The following is a 19,430-nucleotide window of genomic DNA, read 5'->3' as shown; positions in this document are numbered from 1 at the left end:
AATGAGAAGGGGACATGGCAGAGGACTTCAGCTTCTCCTCTCTTCTTCCCCACCTCCCTCCCCTCAACCCAGGTACCAGCAGCCACCACTCGACCTGTGCTAAGCCAGAAGAGCTGAGAAGAGGAACTGTCTCCCATCCTGTGCTGTAAAGTCAGGCTGCTGCCCTGGTACCCTCCTGGCAGGAGGGGACTTATTCCTCTGGATACTGCCCTGAGTGCAGATGGAGTGGTGGTTGCCCAGCAGCCTGACCTCTCAGCAGAGAAGGGGAGAGAGTTCCACTTCTCAGCCTCAGGGCTGGCTGGGAGGATCCAGGAGCCTGTATTGGAGCTTAGCTCCACCCCCTCCCTGAGCTGGGAGCAGAGCTGGAGAGTCCATTGCCATGTCCCCTTCTCCGAGTCAACTAAGGGGAGGGGGGAGGAGGAAGAAGAGAAGCTGAAGTCCCCTGCCACATCCCCTTCTCATCCTCTGGGCCTGCTGAAAGGGAGCATGGGGACTTCAGCTTCTCTCCCTCCTTCCCCCCTCCCCTCAGCGTCTAGGCTGAGAAGAGGAACTCTCTCCCCTCCTGTTCTGAGAAGTCAGGCTGCTGGTCAGCCACCACTCAGTCTGGGTTTGGGGCAGCATCCAGAGGAATAAGCCTCCTGCTGGGAGGGGATGGCTCGAGCACAGACCAAGCTGTGGCTGCCGGTACTAGGGCTGAGGGAAGGGAGGAAAGAGGGAGGGAAGGGGAGAAGAAGGGAGAGGAGAAGCTGAAGTCCTCTGCCCCATGCGAGGTGGGGGGAAGGAGGGAGAGGAAAAGCTGAAGTCCCCTGCCATATCCCCTCCTCGTCCTCTGGGCCAGCTACTACATTCAACCAGGTTTATCTCAAACTGGTTTCAGCCATTTTCAAACTAGTTTATGTGCACTGAATGTCTGTTCTGTTTAAACCAGGTTCTGATCATTTAAACTGATTTATATGTAATGTCTGTCCTTTGCCCAGGAGCTGACAAGCACTGGCCAACACTAGTAAACTGCTCAGTGACGGGCCCCTGGGATGGCAGCAGAATGTGACCTACATTGAAGTGAGATGGATGTGGTACAGATGTGCAAAAAAGCACTCTAAACTAAAGTGCTTTAGTCCAAAACCACATTCATTGAGGGTTAACTTAGATTAAGCACTTTCAGTGCTGTGAACATCTGATCAGTTACAGTTTTAAAGCACTTTCTGTGCACTTAACATGCTAAGTGCAATGTGTGTACCTGGCCTGAATCACTATTAAGAGGATACTTTGCAAGGGACTTGGAATAGACTAAGTTAATCTATATCCCATTCTCTTCTGCAGTTGCCACTAAGAAGAAGGCAGACTCTTTTCTTGATTTATCTGATTACATGAAAAGCACTGATTTTTTTTGTGATTGCAGAAGTGAGGAAGTAATAATGCTGTCTCGACCTAGACTAGGCATTGTGCCAAACTTTCTTCAGGCATCTGTGCCATTTAACTTCCATTCTGATGTGCATACCGTCCTACTTCATGAGGGGGCTTCTCAAGGAAAGAACCAATGCCATACAAGTGCATCTTTTTGTGTCAGACTTTCTCTAGTCCCAGACTTGCAGCTGACTCTATGCAGATGCTGGGTGCTTCCTGTGTAGGCTGAATTGCAGGACTGGAACCCACTTAGAGGCACTTTATTTCTTTTCCTTTTGAAAGATTAGACCAAGAATATCTTTGTTCTTGTTTCAGATAACTTCGGAAGCATTGTGTTTTTGCTCCTACAGATAATCTGAGTCCATTAAACTCACTGTGACCACACTCATTGAGTGCTAATGTCTTGAGCTGGCCAGATGGCTCAAGTTCTGTTTTGCAGCAACTTTTGAGGTTTTAACAGCTATTTTTATTCTGCACTGAAATGAAAACAAACACATATTGCCTCTGGATTAGGGCACTAACCTGGGATGTCAAAGACCCAGTTTCCTGGTTCTGCCTGATTCAGAGCAGGATTTTCTATCACAGATCACTATGAATCAGGATAAACAGGGACTTTAATCTGGGTCTCCCACATCCCAGGATACAGAGCTTTTCTTGTTTTCAAGACAGCAGCTGTAAGTAACTAGTCTTCTTTTGGTATTGTAAGGGATTACTCAGGTGCTTTTAATGTATACGTTTCAAGGAACATGAAATCAAAATGATCAGCTGCAACTTTGGCTTGATAACATTTATTCAATATTTTCTGAAATAAGCAAGAATCTGAAGAAATACATACGCAATCAAATACAGCCACAGAAAAAACCATACTGTCTATAAATAAGATTCACTATGAGAAATACACAATATTTAATGAAACAATACTGTACATTAACAACCTTTGAGAAACAAACAGCTCAAACCATATGCTTATTTTACTCACAATATAAAAAACCTTGACTTTTAAAGAAAAATATAGATTCAGTCCAATCCTAGAGCCAAATCCTGCACACAATGAAGGCACTGTAAATTCCGCCAATAATTCAATGGGTAGAGGATCTGGCCTCCTGTTTGCCTCCAGAGGCATTTTAATTATATATTATTTTACAAGGCCTACCTTGAAGACTATTACAAAAATGACTAACATCAACTCAAGAATATGTTTCAGCAACTTTCAGGAAAATAATGCAGAAGTAAGTTCATCTATCCATGCACGGAATAAGGCAAACGCTAATTCATTCAGATTAGTAATAATAAATTTTACTAGTTTCTTTTTCACAACACAAACATTTTAGACTTTTTAAATTAATGGATATATTATGCATCCTATTATGCTTCACATTTTTTTCCTAACTCTACTGAGAAAGCTGGCACTGAAATGTCAAAAAGAAACTCTTCATCAGTTACTGTTTTTCTATTCTGTTACAACCACAGAAGCTCATCTGGGTTGAGTAATAGTGTCTACCATGAAAAAGCACACACTATTATAAGCTTACAGTTTATAGAGCTGAAAGTACATTAAAATGCAATTCATGAACTTCACGAATTCAGTTTTAAAATATTTTTCTCAAACTAAAAGCTGCAGAAAATTAGTTCTTAAATATTCTACAGAAAATTCTGTAACATCTAATGTTTTTAATTTCTTATGCTTTCTTCTTAAAAATATTTAAATTAATTTGGTAGCCCATCCTTTTGAAAAATAATCCAAAAAAGATACAGTAGATTATAAATCTTTTGTTTTAATCAGTGTAACCAAAGGTTTGTCATCCGGGCTATAATCTTCATAAGCAATGGGGGTTGCATCATACATTGCAGGCCGGGATTTCTTTCCAAACCTAAAAGCAGAAGAGAACAGGCTTTGGTGACAAACAGAAGTCTGTTGAAATCAATTTCAGTAATCCATTAACCCGCCTTACTGTCAAAAAGGACTGCAAGACAAGCAAGTAGATTCTAAAGCAATTGCAACATTTCTTGCAGTTAATACTAAGAAGATCAAAATTACTATAATGTTTGAAGTACATGGATCATGCATTCCCAAATCGAGTAAAGGAGAGATTCTACACATTCTTGTGGGACTTTTATCTCTGAATTTGATAGACTTAAAACTAGATGTTAAGGTGAAATTCTAGCCCTACTGAAATCCACAAAGTCAAAATTTCAATTTACGAGTTGTTCTAGCAAACAACACTGTTGACATCAGATGTCATATGTAAACTTCCCCATAGGTGTTTTCATCTTTCTCATTGAAAAAACAGCAACTACAAAGGTTGAATTCTGAATTGGCAGGCAAAGTATACAATAATTAACTCATTATGGATTTGTAGAATGGGTAGCCATTTGAAAGGCAGGTAGAAGCTACCAGGATCTTCTGCCTTTACTTGATAAAGCATTAATGTCTTTTGGGGAATGTCTTCATGGCACAATGTAAGACTGCATAAATACCAGGCCTAGAACTGAGCAAGCTAAGGTAGGTACTAGAAGCAGTACAATCATGTTCACTAGTGGTCTGCTTGAGTTAAGACCACATTCTCTCACATACAACACTCCCGCCCTAGTAAGATATAGATTTCATTTCTGAAGGGCAGAAAAAAAATAAAAGAACTTTCCTTGAAAATACTGGTAAAAAACAGCAGGGAACTGAGTAGCAGCTTTTGCACTAGTGTCCACAGCAAGTAGCTATGGAACCACATGTACAGCACTCTAGCTTTCTTTTGCTTTTCTCAGGCAGACACAGAAACTGCTATTATCACGTTTCCTTGCTTATAATGCACTCTGCAATTTCCAACAGCTGAATTTTGAAAAAAGGTACATGTGGTACGCAAGAAAATACAGTATATCCTGTACCATTTGGCAAGGCTACCTAGCCTGGGGAGAGAGTATCATTCTACTATGGCTGTACTGCAATCAGTATCTGTGCTAACTCATTCAGAGTTAATTCAGGTATATCCAATTGCTGCTGCATTGTACCATTAATTGGTCGCACTCATGAACAGCTGTAAATATGGCTAGAAAATGGTCAAATGTCTTCAGAAATATTGCTTTAAGAGTTATTCCAGGAACTATACATAAATAAATAGGATATAGGAATCAGAGAGTTTATACCATAAACTTATCATGCTTGGTAGGACGCCCTCAAACATAGTACTCTGTGCCATGTCCTGAATTGTTAGTTGCATTCACAAGAGTTAGAAGCACTGCTAAATAGTTCACCTGCAGCTATGCTAGTTCCAGTTTGGTTAACACACATGAAGCGGTTTGGTGTATTTGAATATGTCCATGCCTGGAACAATGAATATGCTATGCAGACACACCCGTAATCAGCACTAGGACTACTTTCTTGGTAGGGCTCATATACCAAAGATCCACAAACTGATAAAGAAGATCTCTCATCTAAGCAATCCTCCATAGAAAGGATTCTTCTCATGTTACTGTTCTGTTTAGCTTCCTCCTGTGTACGCTGGTGGCTTTATATTGGTGTAATTTATTTACAGTGGAAAATGTGACCAAGAAAATGTAAATAAAATAGAGATATTATTTCAGCTAAATCAAATCAAATAAAATAAAAGCAATCCTATGTTAGTTAAGCATTTTATGCAATTTTTTCTTTGCCATGATTTTTCATGGCTAGTTTTGGTGATATAGATTTCTTGATCTTTCCATTAAAAGCAAGGCATGTGGACAACTACTAGTCTGAATAAATACAAATAACAAGAAAAATACTTCCAAGGACCCTTTGGCATGAAACTGCATCGTGCTATTGTCTTTCAGCTGACGCTAAAGTCTATATTACACAAAGGCTGGACCTTGGTTATACACCAACTTCCATCAGAGATAATTTTACCTTTGGAGATGAAATGTTATTCCAAAACAGAGAGGACCAAGCCTTGCACCCTTTGTTAATAATGCTAAAGTTGAATTTCTGAACCACCCCTTTTCTCCATCATTCTCAGGGATATCAGGAAGTTTAGGTAAACTGATCTTTTTTTAGACATGAGACAAGGAACAAACTTGTTAAAGAGCTAAGGTCAAATACTGCCATTTTCCATAGGTGTAAAGAACACGCTGCTGGTTGCACATGTGATACAGTACAAGATCTGTTCTCCTGGAAGGTCGGTGTTGACATGTGCTCTTAATTAGCACAAGCTGAGAGAAGACCACAGAGCATATGCTAGTTCTTTGTGGCCTGGCTCAGCCTTTTAGCTGGTAGACCACATTCCTTTGATCAGTAAATTCAGAAGCTGGGCCCAGAATACTGTGTTTTCCAATACATAATATGACTCAAAATATAAATATAAATGTAAATGGGAAATCATCATCAAATGGGTGCATTTCTAGCAGGGCCCCACACTAATCAGTTGCTGGCCATGTGCAATAGAATAATGTTATTAACGACCTGAAATACAACATTATAACTAAAAAGTTGCAGATGACACAGTTTGAACTACTCACCCACACATTTGGCAACCTGGGTGCAAATAAAAAAAATTGTATTTAATATAGCCAAATGTAAAGTCCTACATCTAGGAACAAAGCATGCAGACCCATTCTTCCTGGCTAGGAGATCCTGTCCTAAGAAGCAATGATTGGAAAAGACTGACTGAAAATTCAAACTGGATAATCACGTGAATATGAGTTGAGAGCAATGTTGACACCTAAAAGGCTAATGGAATCTTTCAGTACATAAACAAGGGGTGATCAAATGTGGGGTTCTATTACTGGTATGTATATATAACTTAATACTGTGTTCAGTTATGTTGTCCACACTTCAAAGATATTGACAAACTAGAGAAGCTTCAGAAGAGAGCCATGAAAATGACTAAAGGACTTGAAAACATGACTTATAATAAAAGGATCAACAAGCTCCAACTATTTGGTGTATGAAAGTATACACTAAAGGATGTGTTACATCTTGAGAAGACTAGCTATGTACAGATAGGGAAAACTGCTTGATAACAAGGACATCCAGAGTAACCCGGAGGGTGAATTTAGTAAAGCTGAGGCCTAACAAGAGATCAAAAAAGGCAATGGAGTAATACCTGCAAGGCACTGGCATGGCTGTAGGGGTGGAAGGAGGCCACAAATTTAGCCCTTAAGGTGCATAGGACCTGAGGGAATGCATACTGAGATAGAGAGAGACTGAGAGAGCACCTAGGCTCACCAGCTTCCAAGGGCACCCTCCCCTCATTACTCTCAACAGCAAGGTATGGTAGGGCAAGGAAGCTAGGTGAGACCCTGGGAGCCAGAAGCAAGGGCCTGACAGAATCAGAGCAGCCACCAAGGGGCACCACAGCAGTCCTCGGGTGCCAATCCTGTCCCACTCCCCACTGCCCCTTCCACTGCCTGTCCCATTACTTTCCCCTGCCTTCCCCATCATGTGCCCCCTCACTGCCTCCCCCACTATCTGTCCAGCCACCTCCTGTCCCATTACTGCCCCCTTTGATGCCTTTTCCCCCACCACCTGCAGTAGTGGGGGGAGGGACACTTTTAAGATGACCCCAATAATTAGATTCTATACATGGAAAATTATAACAAATGTATACATTTTCTATGTATAGAATCTAATTATTGGGGGTGGTCTTAAATCCTCATAAATTTGTGTACATATGGTACTCCCTATCCCACCTTCTCTTTCTGAAGAGGTTCCAAACAACCTCAAGGAAATAACTAGGGAAACCTAAGGTATTCAGCATTATAACTTAGGAAATCATCTTAAGACTTTTAAAGAAGTGAAATATTACTGACTGGAAAAGCAGGAATGTAGGGCTGGGAAAAGGGATATTTACAACCCTCTCCCCTCAAGTTGGATAAGCATGATAGACATCCACATCTTTTTTACGATAAACAGGTGGAAGAACTATTGCCCATCCAGGAAATAGCAAGAAAAGAACAGATATGATTAGGGGTTGTAAGGTTTACTGTGGAAGAGATGCTAAGCAGGGCAGAGAACAAGCTTCAAGAAAAGGACTTAAGTGACCACAGTACTAAGTAGTTAATGATTTCCAAGCACTACAATTAAACATTTGACTGCACTGGATTGTTAAATAAGACCTCAAGACCCAATAAGACCAATATATTCTTCTGCTTGCTTCTGGGAGAACTCTTTTGTACTGAATAAGAAACTGAAATCTGGGACTATCTGGCCATAAAACAGGACATTACTAAATAATTATTTTGCTTAGCATCCTAATTCTCAATGGCACTTCCAGATAAGCAGCAGAAGGGATTTTGTGAGTAAATATGTAAAATCAATTATTAGCTCCCTACAGCACTATACTGCTTTACCGGCAAAAATCTTGAACCAGATAAATCAGGTAACAACTGATTTTGGAAGCCTGACCTTCAAAAGTATGGAATGATTTTCTGAAAATTGGCCGTTTACTATGCTGGTCATTCACTGCAAAACACTCCTCACTGGCTTTTGTTTTATATCAATGGGGTGTCATTAACATATTTTTATTTAATTCAGGCTTACTGTTTCTAGATGCATCTTATTTCAAATGCAGTCACTGATGCTTTTCAGATTGATCCATCTTATAACTAAATTAGATCAAATCAATCTCTGTTATGACCTCTGCTATGTAATAAAAAGCATGTTTTAATATTTTTATACCTTCTTTTTGGCTTTTAGTATTTTGGATTTATTTAAGGACAAAGATAATTTAACAAAGATGCTTAAAAATAAAAGGAGACAGCTATGTCAGTAGCAGGGGAATCATTTGTAGGACTACATTAACTTATTCCCAAAGAATTTTCAGAGTTGGTATGCCTTGTCTCCAGAAATTATGAACAAGAAACATTCTTCAGCACCAGCTGAGTGATCTATGGTGGTATCAGATATTCAACTGATTAGAAAAGGACAACATAGTAATTCTTAAGTAACAAAGAGGTCATAGCCTTATTCTTGGATGGGTAGCCAATGAATTCAAGTTAGAGCTCCTTTCTCAATTACCCCATTGCATCTAGACACAGATCTTTCCCTATAACTTCTGCTTCATATGCCAAGAGCCAGAGCCCAAGTTAGGTCTTGGTTATACTAATGTAAATCAAGAGTAATCCCAAGAAATCAATGTAATTGTTCTGGTATAAGAGCAAGATCAGAGTCAAGCCCTTCATACCTTGGGCATCAAGTTGAAAATCATAATTAGCAAAGCAAACAAAATATTTGACATAACTACTAGGAATTGGCTTCCTTTATAGAACTCAGTACAAAATAAGGAAGACAATTACTGAAGGATGTAAAGTGTCTAAATTCATTTGCACCTATTTTATGTCTGTGTACTTCACTGTCCTCAATGGAATTATTCCTGGTCTACAATGTTTTAAGCAGGAAGAGAACCCATGTTGGAGGCATCTTCCTCAGTGCTGAACCTCCTAGCTGAGCTAGTCTCTGGGTTTCAATTCTGAGTCTCTTTTTTCTCCAATCAGTACCATAGGACCAGCCAGATTTCCTCAGCAGATGATTCTCTTGGTGGATACGGATGGTCTAGAGCTGTCATAGCTGAGTCAAACACCACCCATTGTGCAATTTCTGCTGTAGGGGATAGATTGGACCAGAATTGGCACAGTCAAACCATGGTCCACCCTGGCAATCCCTGACTGGTATGTTACTCATAGACCATGGCAGATGACTGGCAACATTTAGAGAAATAGCTAAAGAGATGTACAGGGAGTGCTGGAATTGTTAAGGAAGAAAAAAACTCAAGGTAGCAAGAAATGCCAGCATCCCAGAAAGCCAGGGAGCAAGCAGCCATGGTAAGAAAGATAGAAAGTTCCCATCCTCATTTGTACTGATAACTGGTGCTTTTAACTTGCTGTTTAAAATGATCACATATGATATATGTAATTATCTCTAGTTTCTTTGGTCATTATTCGCCTTCTAACTTAGCTGCAGACTAATACCATGTCCAATTCTTTGAAATTTGACTGAATACTGAAATTAAATACTCAATTTATGTACATTTGCTCTAAACAAAAATTTTTGCATTTGTTAAATCCAGTGCTACAGCAAAATGGAAACCAATTTACAAACTAATACAATAGTTTCCCACAGTAAATGCATCAGCAAGATACCTATCATTACCAGATCACAAATACCTGTTCTGAATTACACATTTTAATTTCAGGTGCATTTCACTCAACATTTGATTTGAAATACTTTGATTTTATTTAGACCATTTTATTTAGACTATGTTGAACAAAATGTGTGCAACTTTTTTTTCAAACCCCTTCTATAATTAATCTGCCTTCTTCAAGAACTTCAGAGGGTAGCAGTTGGCCAGAGTTATACAGGATATGGTCTAGTGATTTAGTCTCAAAACAAGTAATCATTAGTATTTTAATTAATCTTTTGTGAAACTTTTGTTTTGACTGCAAAATTATTTTTTAAATTATGTGCAGCAATACCAATACATATTCAAAAATAGGTGACTACATCTAAAGCAGCCAATCTGCAGCACAAGCGGCATAGGCATCTTCTGTGTGCAGCATGCAACAGATCAAGGAGGGGACAGGAAGAATAGCATCAAATCAGGCAGGAAAAAAATGCAAAGCTGGAGATCAGGCAGGAAACACAGAGGAGGAAACAGAAAGCAGAGCAGGAGAGCACATGGTGGGGAGCACAGAGTAAAGAACAAAAAGCACAGCAGCAGATCAGGCAGAGGAAAAGGCTTACATTGGCCGTCAGGAACAGTGCAGGGCTAATTTGTGGCATGCCTGCCAAACAGTTTGGCCCCCATTGATGTAAATGAAGAAAGATTTAGAAACTAAAAAAAGATATTTCCCAAACTGTAAGATATCAATGACTGGTAAAAAGGTATACATCCTACCCCCCAAATACACTACAAATCCAATAAATCCAGAACAATTCTACTGACTTCAGATGAAGTGCCTTGAACTAAAGAAAGGAATGGAAATGAAGCCACCGTCCAGTATCAAATTGGTACAACCTTTAGATTTCTCACTAGCAATTAGTGGATGCTATGTGACTACATCAGCACTGGAAGTACATATAGCAAAGAGATACTTTCCCTTCCCCACACAACAAACCTGGCATGTCGGATAGATGCAATTGCACTACTGAATTCACTATCGATGCTTCTGCAGTTGTAAAACTCCTCGTAGGCTGGCCTGGAAGAGCCTTGGTATTCAATGCGGCTGATACGACATATGCCCACAATCAGAATGATCAGCATGAGAACAAATGCAACGCAGAGGGCACCAATTATGATATAAAGGGAATGACGAGGCATATTTGTTAGACTCTCTGCCATGTGCCCAGACTTCCACTGTAGATCTAGCAATAAAAATATAAAGTGATCGTTAACATTTTTACACCCTTCCTGCTGAACAGAAATTTTTATTTCAGTCATTTCCAAAGAGAAGTCTCATCCTAAAGATATGCCATTTTAAAATTCAAAGTCTAGCTGTGTTTAACATGCTGTAGGTACTAAAATCACAAAATCTGAGGGTTCATTTTGATTTGTAGTACTAGCTCTGGCCCTGATATACCATATGGCATTAGGCAATTCTCTGACTCTTTCTGCATCTGTCCTCCAAACTACAATATGATATTAGCCCTTCTTTCCTACTTTATTCATATATTTTTAAGGCCAAAAGGAAACATTTGATCACCTAGTCTGCCTTCCTGTATACTAAACTGTAAAATTCCACCCAGTTATCCATTTGTTGAGCCTAATAATTTGTATCTGATTAACCCATATCATCTAGAAAGACATGCAGTCCTAATTTGAAGTCTTGCAATAGACAATCTACACTTCCCTTGGAAGTTTGTTCCGCTAGTTAATCTTCCTCACTATTAATAATTACTTATTTCTAACTAAAGTATATCTAGCCTTTTCTGCTATATTGAAGAATTCTTAAAACTAGACTTGTTTTTTGCATGTACTCCCACACTGTAATCAGGTCATATCTCAGTCTTCTTTCTAATAAGTTAAATAGATTGAGTTATTTCAGTCTCTCACTGTAAGGCCAGACCTCATAGTCCTCTTCTGCACCATCATCATTTTTTCCAGTTTTCCTTTTAAAGATGTGTAGACTGTAAGTGGAGGAAATATTTTTCTTGGTTTCACCAGTATCATATATAGAGGTTAAATCACCTCCCTTCTTCTACTTACTGCTCTCCTCTTCATACATCCAATGGTCTCACTTCTGCCACAGCATTTTATTAGGAGCTCATATCGACTTGGTTCATCCATGTGTAACCCTTAAAACTTTCCAGTTATCATTGCTTCTTAGTCCCTTGATTTGTGGCAATGGCTTGCATTCCTGGTTCCTATGTAGAACTTTGTCTTTGGTTGTGTCAATAGAGTTTGTTTGAATGAGTATGGTTTACCTCATGATCCAGATATCTCTGTATGACTCTGCCGCCCTCTATCATTACTTACCACCCTGTCCAACTTTGTGTCATCCACAAATTTTAATCAGGATTTTTAAATGTCCTTCCAGATCATGAGCCAGACCTTTTTGCTCAATGGCTCAGAGGCATTTAAATTAAAATTGCTCTAGAGAAGTGCTGCTTATTATGATTATTTCACTTTTACATATTTAAATCATTTACAAAATTCCTGGTTCAAAAATATTTAGAACCAACCAGCTACAATTAGAAATGAAAGAGATTTTGCATATAGAATAATTTTCCTTTGGTTTTACAGACATATTTTCAAAGGATTTTCAAAAAAATTAAACAAAAAAATTAAAGCCTTCCCATTAAAGTCATTCAAGTCACACAATGGAAAGCCAAAAGCTAGAAGAACCTACTGAATTACAAGCAACCTGGATACTCAATGCTGTACGTTTTGTATTCTAACAAGATGAAAAACTTCATTCTGAAAGCCTCATATACACCCCCAGGAGACAATAGATGTCTGTACTGACAGCAAAATTGGGAGTCATCTAGGTGAGAGCCCTGATATAACTTCATTGGATTAGACAGTTCATCCTTTAAACACAAACCTATTATTTTTACAGCAAAATATTTCAACTTCGTTGCTGACACCACCAAGAAATCATAACAGCAACTCCCTTCTCTGAATATTTTGTATTGGGTAATAATATTTTTTATAATCTGGTCACAGATTCAGTGTTAGACTTTTTTTGGTCATGGTCCTAACAGAGGTGCATAGACTATAAAAGGATCTTCCACAATTACAGTCCTATGATCAAGGAAGCCTATACCTCTCTGTAGCAGGGCACTAAGGTGCCTGCTACTTGGAAAGCCAGAGTAGTGGCTCAGGTGCTGGTTGCGGAGCTAAGGACACACATCTGTTTGGTCAGCTGAATGAAAGGGGCAGGGCCTGGCTTAGACATAAATCGCAGGCCAGAGCCCAGAGAGAGGAGGGCAGCCTGCGGCCAAGGAGAAAGCAGCTCGGCCCTGAATGTGTGAAAAGGAAAAGGCCTGGATGTGCGAGCAGCTAGTGACATGGGTGAGAGATGGAACACCTGTGGTGTGGTTCGGAGCACGTTTTAGCCAGAAAGCACAGTGCAGGGAGGGTGTTGACCCAGAGCGTCCGCAAGGGCACAGCAGAGGGGGAGGTGTCATCCCCGAGCGCCAAGGCAAAGGCACAGTATTGGGAGAGGGCTGACCCTGAGTACCCCGGAAGGCAGAACAAAAAAGGTCGTGGAGAACCTGAGCACCAGTGGGGCGCGGGGTGAGTGAGAAGCCCCAGAGAGAGGGCAGCGAGAAGCCCCAGAGAGAGAGGGGCAGTGACTCCCATTGAGCACCGTGAGGTACAGAGTGAGGCGGGGCTCCAGAGAGCCCAAGTGGGACAAGACTGGTCCCTTCCAACCCTAATTTTCCATTATTCTATGATTCTATATATAGCTTTGCTACAGAAAGAAAGCACATGTAGAAGGAAATCCTTTTGGATGAAAGTGGAAAGAAAAAAGAGAAGTTGTGATATGGAAGTAAGACTCAGCTTACTGAGCAGCTGACAAAAGGGAAGCAAGTGGGTGCTCTTGTTTTTCTGGGGATAATGAAGAATTACTGCCAGAGCTGTTTCAAGTGTGTGCTTGCTAAGAATGACTTATTCTCTGTAAACTGGATCTCAGTATACAAGCAGGGTTACCAACCCAAGATGTTTTTTACTGACAAATTCTAAGCAGTTTACTGATAGCTAAACTTTGTTTTAACAGATATATGTTTTTACTGATATATGTTTTACATAATGTAAATATAACTTTTCTGCCAGGCCTTGTCTTACTTCCAGGTCCCAGTTAGGAAGACTGGGTTCAAATTCAGAGGTTTAACATCAACCATGATAAAAAAAACTTTGGTTGTTAGTAAAAAGTTTTTAATAAAAAAAAAGTTATTAGGTTGGCAACCCCGCTTGACTGCAGTAATAGTTTTTACAGTGTGCTGCCCCCCCTCCACAATGGCCAGAGGCCCCCATATTCTGATGCCCATGACTGCATGCTGCTCTGCAACCTACAGTGCAGCCTTCCCTTCACCAGTGCTGTTCCCCTTATCCCAACACAGACCCCCAAAGAAGCCTAGTTACATCCCAGCAGTAGTATAGGCAGCCTGGAATGCAGCAGCAGAAACACATGGCTGAGAGAATGTTCCCTGTAGGGTGCTGCACTCCTGCTTAAGACACTAGGTGTTGCTGCTGTGCTCCATCTGTTGGAATTTTTATCAAGCTGTGGCTGCTTTGTTTTTTGACTGACAGCTACAGTTTTTGGTTTTTATGGACTTTACTGACAACCATTTTTGGACTAAGTTTTTATTGACAGTTGGTAACCCTGTATGCAAGGCTTCTTTATACGTATTTCATGTGGATGTTCTGATCAGTCAAGTGCATTTAATAATGTAATATTTTTGAGGAATTCTGACTTTAACATCCTGGGCTTGTTTGTGGGGGATACAGCACATTTGCATGCCATTTGTTTCAACTGTGGAATAAAACTAGACTCTCATCCAAAGCACATCTAATAGACACACTGCCCACGTCTACACAAGATGCTGACTGTGCAGTCATTACTGCACAGTCATTTAGTACTTGTTTGTACACTAGACTTGTACTAGTATAAACAAGTTCTAAATTACTGCGCAGTACCGTCAACAAATGACTTTTTTGTGATGCTGACTGTGCAACAGCTAAAGACTACTGCACCATAACACCTCAGAACAGCTGGTAACAGACACTCAGAAAAAAATTGAACAACTGAATGCCCACTTTGCTTCAGTATTTCACCGGAGCAAGGGGAAAGACAAGTGAGATAAGGATCACAGTGAGCAGGGTGGGAATGATAGCCTTCCCACTATGGATGCACAGCTGGTGCAAAACCAACTAGAAAATCTAGACATTTATAAGTCAACAGGACCAGATGGACTTCACCTGAGAGTGCTGAAGGAGCTAGCTGAGGTTATCATGTAAACCCTGGCAAAACTTTTTCAGAAATCGTGGCACACAGGGGAGATCCCTGAGGATTGGAAGAGGGCCAACATTGTGCCCAACTTCAAGAAGGGGAAGAGGGAGGACCTGGGCAACTATAGGCCACCTCCATCCCAGGGAAAATCCTGGAAAAACTCATTAAAGAATCTATGTGCGATACACTCATTGAGGGTAAGATTCTGAATGACAGCCAGCATGGCTTCATCATTGGTAGGTCTTGTCTTACCAATCTTACCTCCTTCTACAAACAGGTCTCTCACCACCTGGACATGGGAGAGAACGTTGACATTATATACCTAGACTTCCAAAAGGTTTTTGATCTAGTATCCCATGATATACTGGTGCAAAAATCAGAAGATTGTGGGCTTAACTGCTCAACAGTTCAGTGGGTGGAAAACTGGCTGCATGGTGGGCCCCAGAGAGTTCTCATGAATGGATCTGTGTCATCCTGGCAGAAGTGGCCAGTGGTGTCCCTCAGGGCTCCGTGCTTGGGCCAGTGCTTTTCAACATTTTTATTAATGATTTGGATGTGGGGGTGAAAAGCTCGCTGGCCAAGTTTGCAAGCAACATCAAGTTATGGGGGAGCGTGGTCATGCCAGATGATAAGTTGCAGATACAGGCAGACCTGGACAGACTGGAGAGTTGGGCAGACTGGAGCCAGATGAAGTTCAACACTCAGAAGTATAAGGTGCTCCATCTGGGGGGCAAACAATTCCCAACATATCTACAGGCTCTGTGGCAACAATTTGACTTGCACCATGACTGAAAGGGACCTAGGCATAGTGATCAACCATCACATGAGACAGCAATGCAATACTATGGCCAGCAGGGCAAACAACAAGTTGACATGCATTAACCATTGCATCTCATGCAAAACTAAGGAGGTGATACTCCCACTGTATCCCACACTGGTGAGACATACTGCATCCAGTTCTGGGCACCACATTTCAACAAGGATGTGGAAAAACTTGAGAGGATCCAGAGAAGAGCCACCTGTATGATCAGGGACTTGCAAGACAAGCCATATGGGGAGAGGTTGAGGGACTTGGGCCTCTTCAACCTACAGAAGAGAATACTGAGAGGGGACTTGGTAGCAACTTACCACTACATCAGGGGACTACATCAAGAACTCGGTGAACAGCTTTTCACCAGGGCACCCACGGAGAAGACCAGGAGCAATGGATACAAACTCTTGGAAGGCCACTTCAGGCTCAGTTCCAGGAAAAACTCCTTCACGGTCAGGGTGTCCAGACTTTGGAGTCTCTGAGGTGCCAGATAGTGGAGCCCCAGACCGCGGTTTAGAGACTGCGTGCCATCAGGGATGGCAAACAGATCGACTCCTACTGCCAGGCTCTTCACCTTATGAAGGCCAGGGGTAGACCAAAGTCACCTTCCAGGACAAGGGAGGACTTGAGGATCTCCCACACTGTCCAGCCAGGGGGTTGGACCAAGGTTGTCAATGGCCCAAGGCCCGTTGCACCAGAGTCTCCTCCCCCCTGGAGCTCTGCAACAGGTATGAACTTCTTGCTACCCCAGTAAAGCCTACAGAGCTGCCAGCTCCTGCAGGCAAGGGAGATACACTAACTACTACCATCCCTACTCTCCCTAAGATGAAATGCAGAGTAGTCGTTGTAGAAGACTCCCTCCTGAGGGGGACTGAGGGAGCAATCTGCTGCCCTGACCCCTTAGCCCAGGAGGTCTGCTGCCTCCCAGGGGCTGTATCTAGGATGTAGCTGAGAGGATCTCAAAGCTTACCCAACCGTCCAACCACCACCCTATGTTCCTTACCCATGTGGGCACAAATGACATGGTTCAGAGCAATCCCAGCCAGGTCATGAGTGGCTACAGGGCTCTGGGAGTGGGGATTAGGGGGTTGGGGGTGCAGGCGGTATTTTCCTCAATCCTCCAGGTTACAGGTCATGGCCTGAGGAGGAAGAGATGGACTGAGGTAGTCAACCAAAGACTGCAATGCTGGTGTCATCATGAAGACTTCAGCTTCCACAACCATAGCCCGCTCTTTGGTGAGAAAGGCTGTGGTCTGCTGGGAAGAGACATCCTCCACCTCTCCTCACTGGGGAGAAAGCTCTTTTTAGCCAGACTGGCTGACCCGCTCAACCGGGCTTTAAGCCCACTGGGGGATGGGTGGGCAACCACCAAAGCAAGCCCACTAGGCAACTACTGCAAAACCAGCAGGTTAGGGCACCAAAGGGAATCCACTCCTACCCCAGCCCTGGAACTGTCTCCTCCTGGGAGTGCAAGGAAGCCTAAGGCTTCCAATGGGACACTTATGTGTCTGTATACCAATGACAGAAGCTTGGGGAAGAAACAGAAGGAACTGGTCCTCCTGCTAAACAAGAATGACTACGATCTCACAGGGATAACAGAGACCTGGTGGGACGCCACAGGTATAGATGGCTATACCCTGTACGGGAGAGATTTTGCAGAAAAAGGGGGTTGGGGTGTAGCTCTCTACATCAATGAAAGCTACACATCCCTGCAAGCTGACATTGGCACCCATGGAGGATGACTGGAGACCCTCTGGGCTAACGTATGTGGGGAACGTGTCACAAGGGACACAATGGTAGGAGTCCACTACGGACCTCCTAAGCCGGAACAAGAGCTTGACCAGGAATTCACCAGGGAACTGGCTGCATGCTCTCAGTGCATTGTTGTCATGGGAGACTTCAACTACCCAGACATCTCATGGGAAGAGCACTTGGCCAAATCCGAATGGACACGAAGCTTCCTCACAAGTGTGGACAAACTCTACCTGACTCAAGAAGTCCATGGACCAACAAGAGGTAAAGCGCTAGTGGACCTATTATTTGCCAAAAGGGATAAACTAGTCAGTGACCTAAGAATCGAAGCAAAGCTGGGAGACAGTGACCACAAGCTTATCACTTTTACTATCCATCTCAAAGCTGGCAAGTCACTCAGCAGTGCAGAAGTCCTCGGCTTTAGGAAAGCTGACTTCGATAAACTCAAGAGGCTTGTTGTCAAGGCCCTAAGGAGCCATGACTCGACAGGGAGGGGAGTCCAAGATGAGTGGTTGCTCATTAAGGGAGTGATCCTGAAAGCACAAGGGATGTCCATTCCATCTTGGAGGAAAGGTAGCAAAAGGGCACAGCAGCCCCCTTGGCTCAGCAGGGAACTTGTGGATCTCCTACATCTAAAAAGAGATGCTTATAAAGGATGGAAAACAGGAATCACCACTAAGGAGGAGTATTTTGCACTGGTCCGTACCTGTAGGGAGCAAACTAGGAAAGCCAAGGCTGCAACCGAACTCCAATTAGCCAACCGCAGCCTTGGCTACATCACAGTCTGATGGTGGAGGAACTGGCTCCGAGATCAGACCCAGAGAGTGGTGGTCGACAGAAGTGAATAATCATAGTGCTCCATGACCAGTGGTGTCCCCCACGGCTCCATCCTTGGACCTATACTCTTTAACATCTTTATTAATGGACACTGGTGTCAGAAGTGGACTGGCCAAGTTTGCCAATGACACCAAACTTTGGGGTAGAGTGTCCACACCCAAGGATAGGTTGGTGATCCAGGCTGACCTTGATAGGCTTAGAAAGTGGGCAGATAAAAACCTGATGACATTAAATACGGAAAAAATTCAAGGTACTCCACCTCAGGGGTGGGGGAGATGACCCGCATTACACTTACAGGCTTGGCAGTGCTACGCTCACTAGCACCACAGCCAAAAGGGACTTGGGGGTCATGACTGATTACAAGATAAACATGAGCCACCAATGTGATGTCACAGCTGGTAAATCAAACAAAACTCTGGCTTGCATCCATAGATACTTCTCGAACAAATCTCATCTTCCTGCTGTACTTGGCCTTGGTGAGGCCACAGCTGGAGTACTGCATCCAATTCTGGGCTGCACAATTCAAGAAGGACATGGAGAAGCTTGAGAGAGTCCAGCGGAGAGCTATGCGCATGATCAGAGGGCAAGATAACAGGCCTTATGAAGAGAGGCTGAGAGCCATGGGACTCTTCAGCTTGAAAAAGCGCAGGCTCAGGGGTGACCTGGTGGCAGCCTATAAGTACATCAGGATCTAGGGGTATTCCTGCTCACCAGAACACCCCAAGGGATGACAAGTTCTAGTGGTCACAAACTCCTGCAAGACCATTTTATGCTGCACATACAGAAAAACTTCTTTACTGTCAAAGCCCCCAAGGCCAGGAATGGACTCCCCCTAGAGGTGATGCAAGCACCTACTCTAGACACTCGCAAGAAACATTTGGATGTTTATCTTGCTGTGATCCTTTGACCCTAGCTGACTTCCTGCCCTTGGGCAGGGGGCTGGACCTGATGATCTTATAAGATCCCTTCTGTCAAAGATCAAAGTCTTTGATTCCAGATGCCGATGGCAAAAGGTCAGAGGCTTACACAACAAACTCTGTAATTGTAGTCTCACACTATTATTTTTTAGTTTGTAACAGTGCTGCATATTTACACCCCTGTCTGTGCCTCAATTCAAATCACTTGAGCTTTCCATACAAGAGAGAAGCTAACCCTGGATTGTATACAACTCAGCGCTATGACGTCAAAAAAGATATCGTACCCATAG

At 42.3% G+C, this 19,430-nt stretch overlaps 1 protein-coding gene across 1 annotated transcript in view; it reads right to left on the bottom strand.

Moving 5' to 3' along the window:
- Positions 1-2,181: 2,181 nt before the first annotated feature.
- The window catches only part of DNER (delta/notch like EGF repeat containing), a 397,048-nt gene continuing 379,799 nt past the window's right edge, over positions 2,182-19,430 (bottom strand). Inside the window, exons 13-14 of the mRNA XM_019503073.1 lie at positions 10,486-10,732; positions 2,182-3,275 (exon numbers count right to left, since the gene is read on the bottom strand). Coding sequence (XP_019358618.1) covers positions 3,164-3,275; positions 10,486-10,732 — 359 coding nt within the window. The 3' untranslated portion in view covers positions 2,182-3,163. The remainder of the gene's footprint in view (positions 3,276-10,485; positions 10,733-19,430) is intronic.

This window comes from Gavialis gangeticus, unplaced genomic scaffold (assembly GCF_001723915.1).
Source record: "Gavialis gangeticus isolate Ggan-Ray unplaced genomic scaffold, GavGan_comp1, whole genome shotgun sequence".
Lineage (NCBI taxonomy): Eukaryota > Metazoa > Chordata > Crocodylia > Gavialidae > Gavialis > Gavialis gangeticus.
The sequence above is the reverse complement of the archived record's forward strand: the minus strand, read 5'-3'. Positions and strand labels throughout refer to the sequence as shown.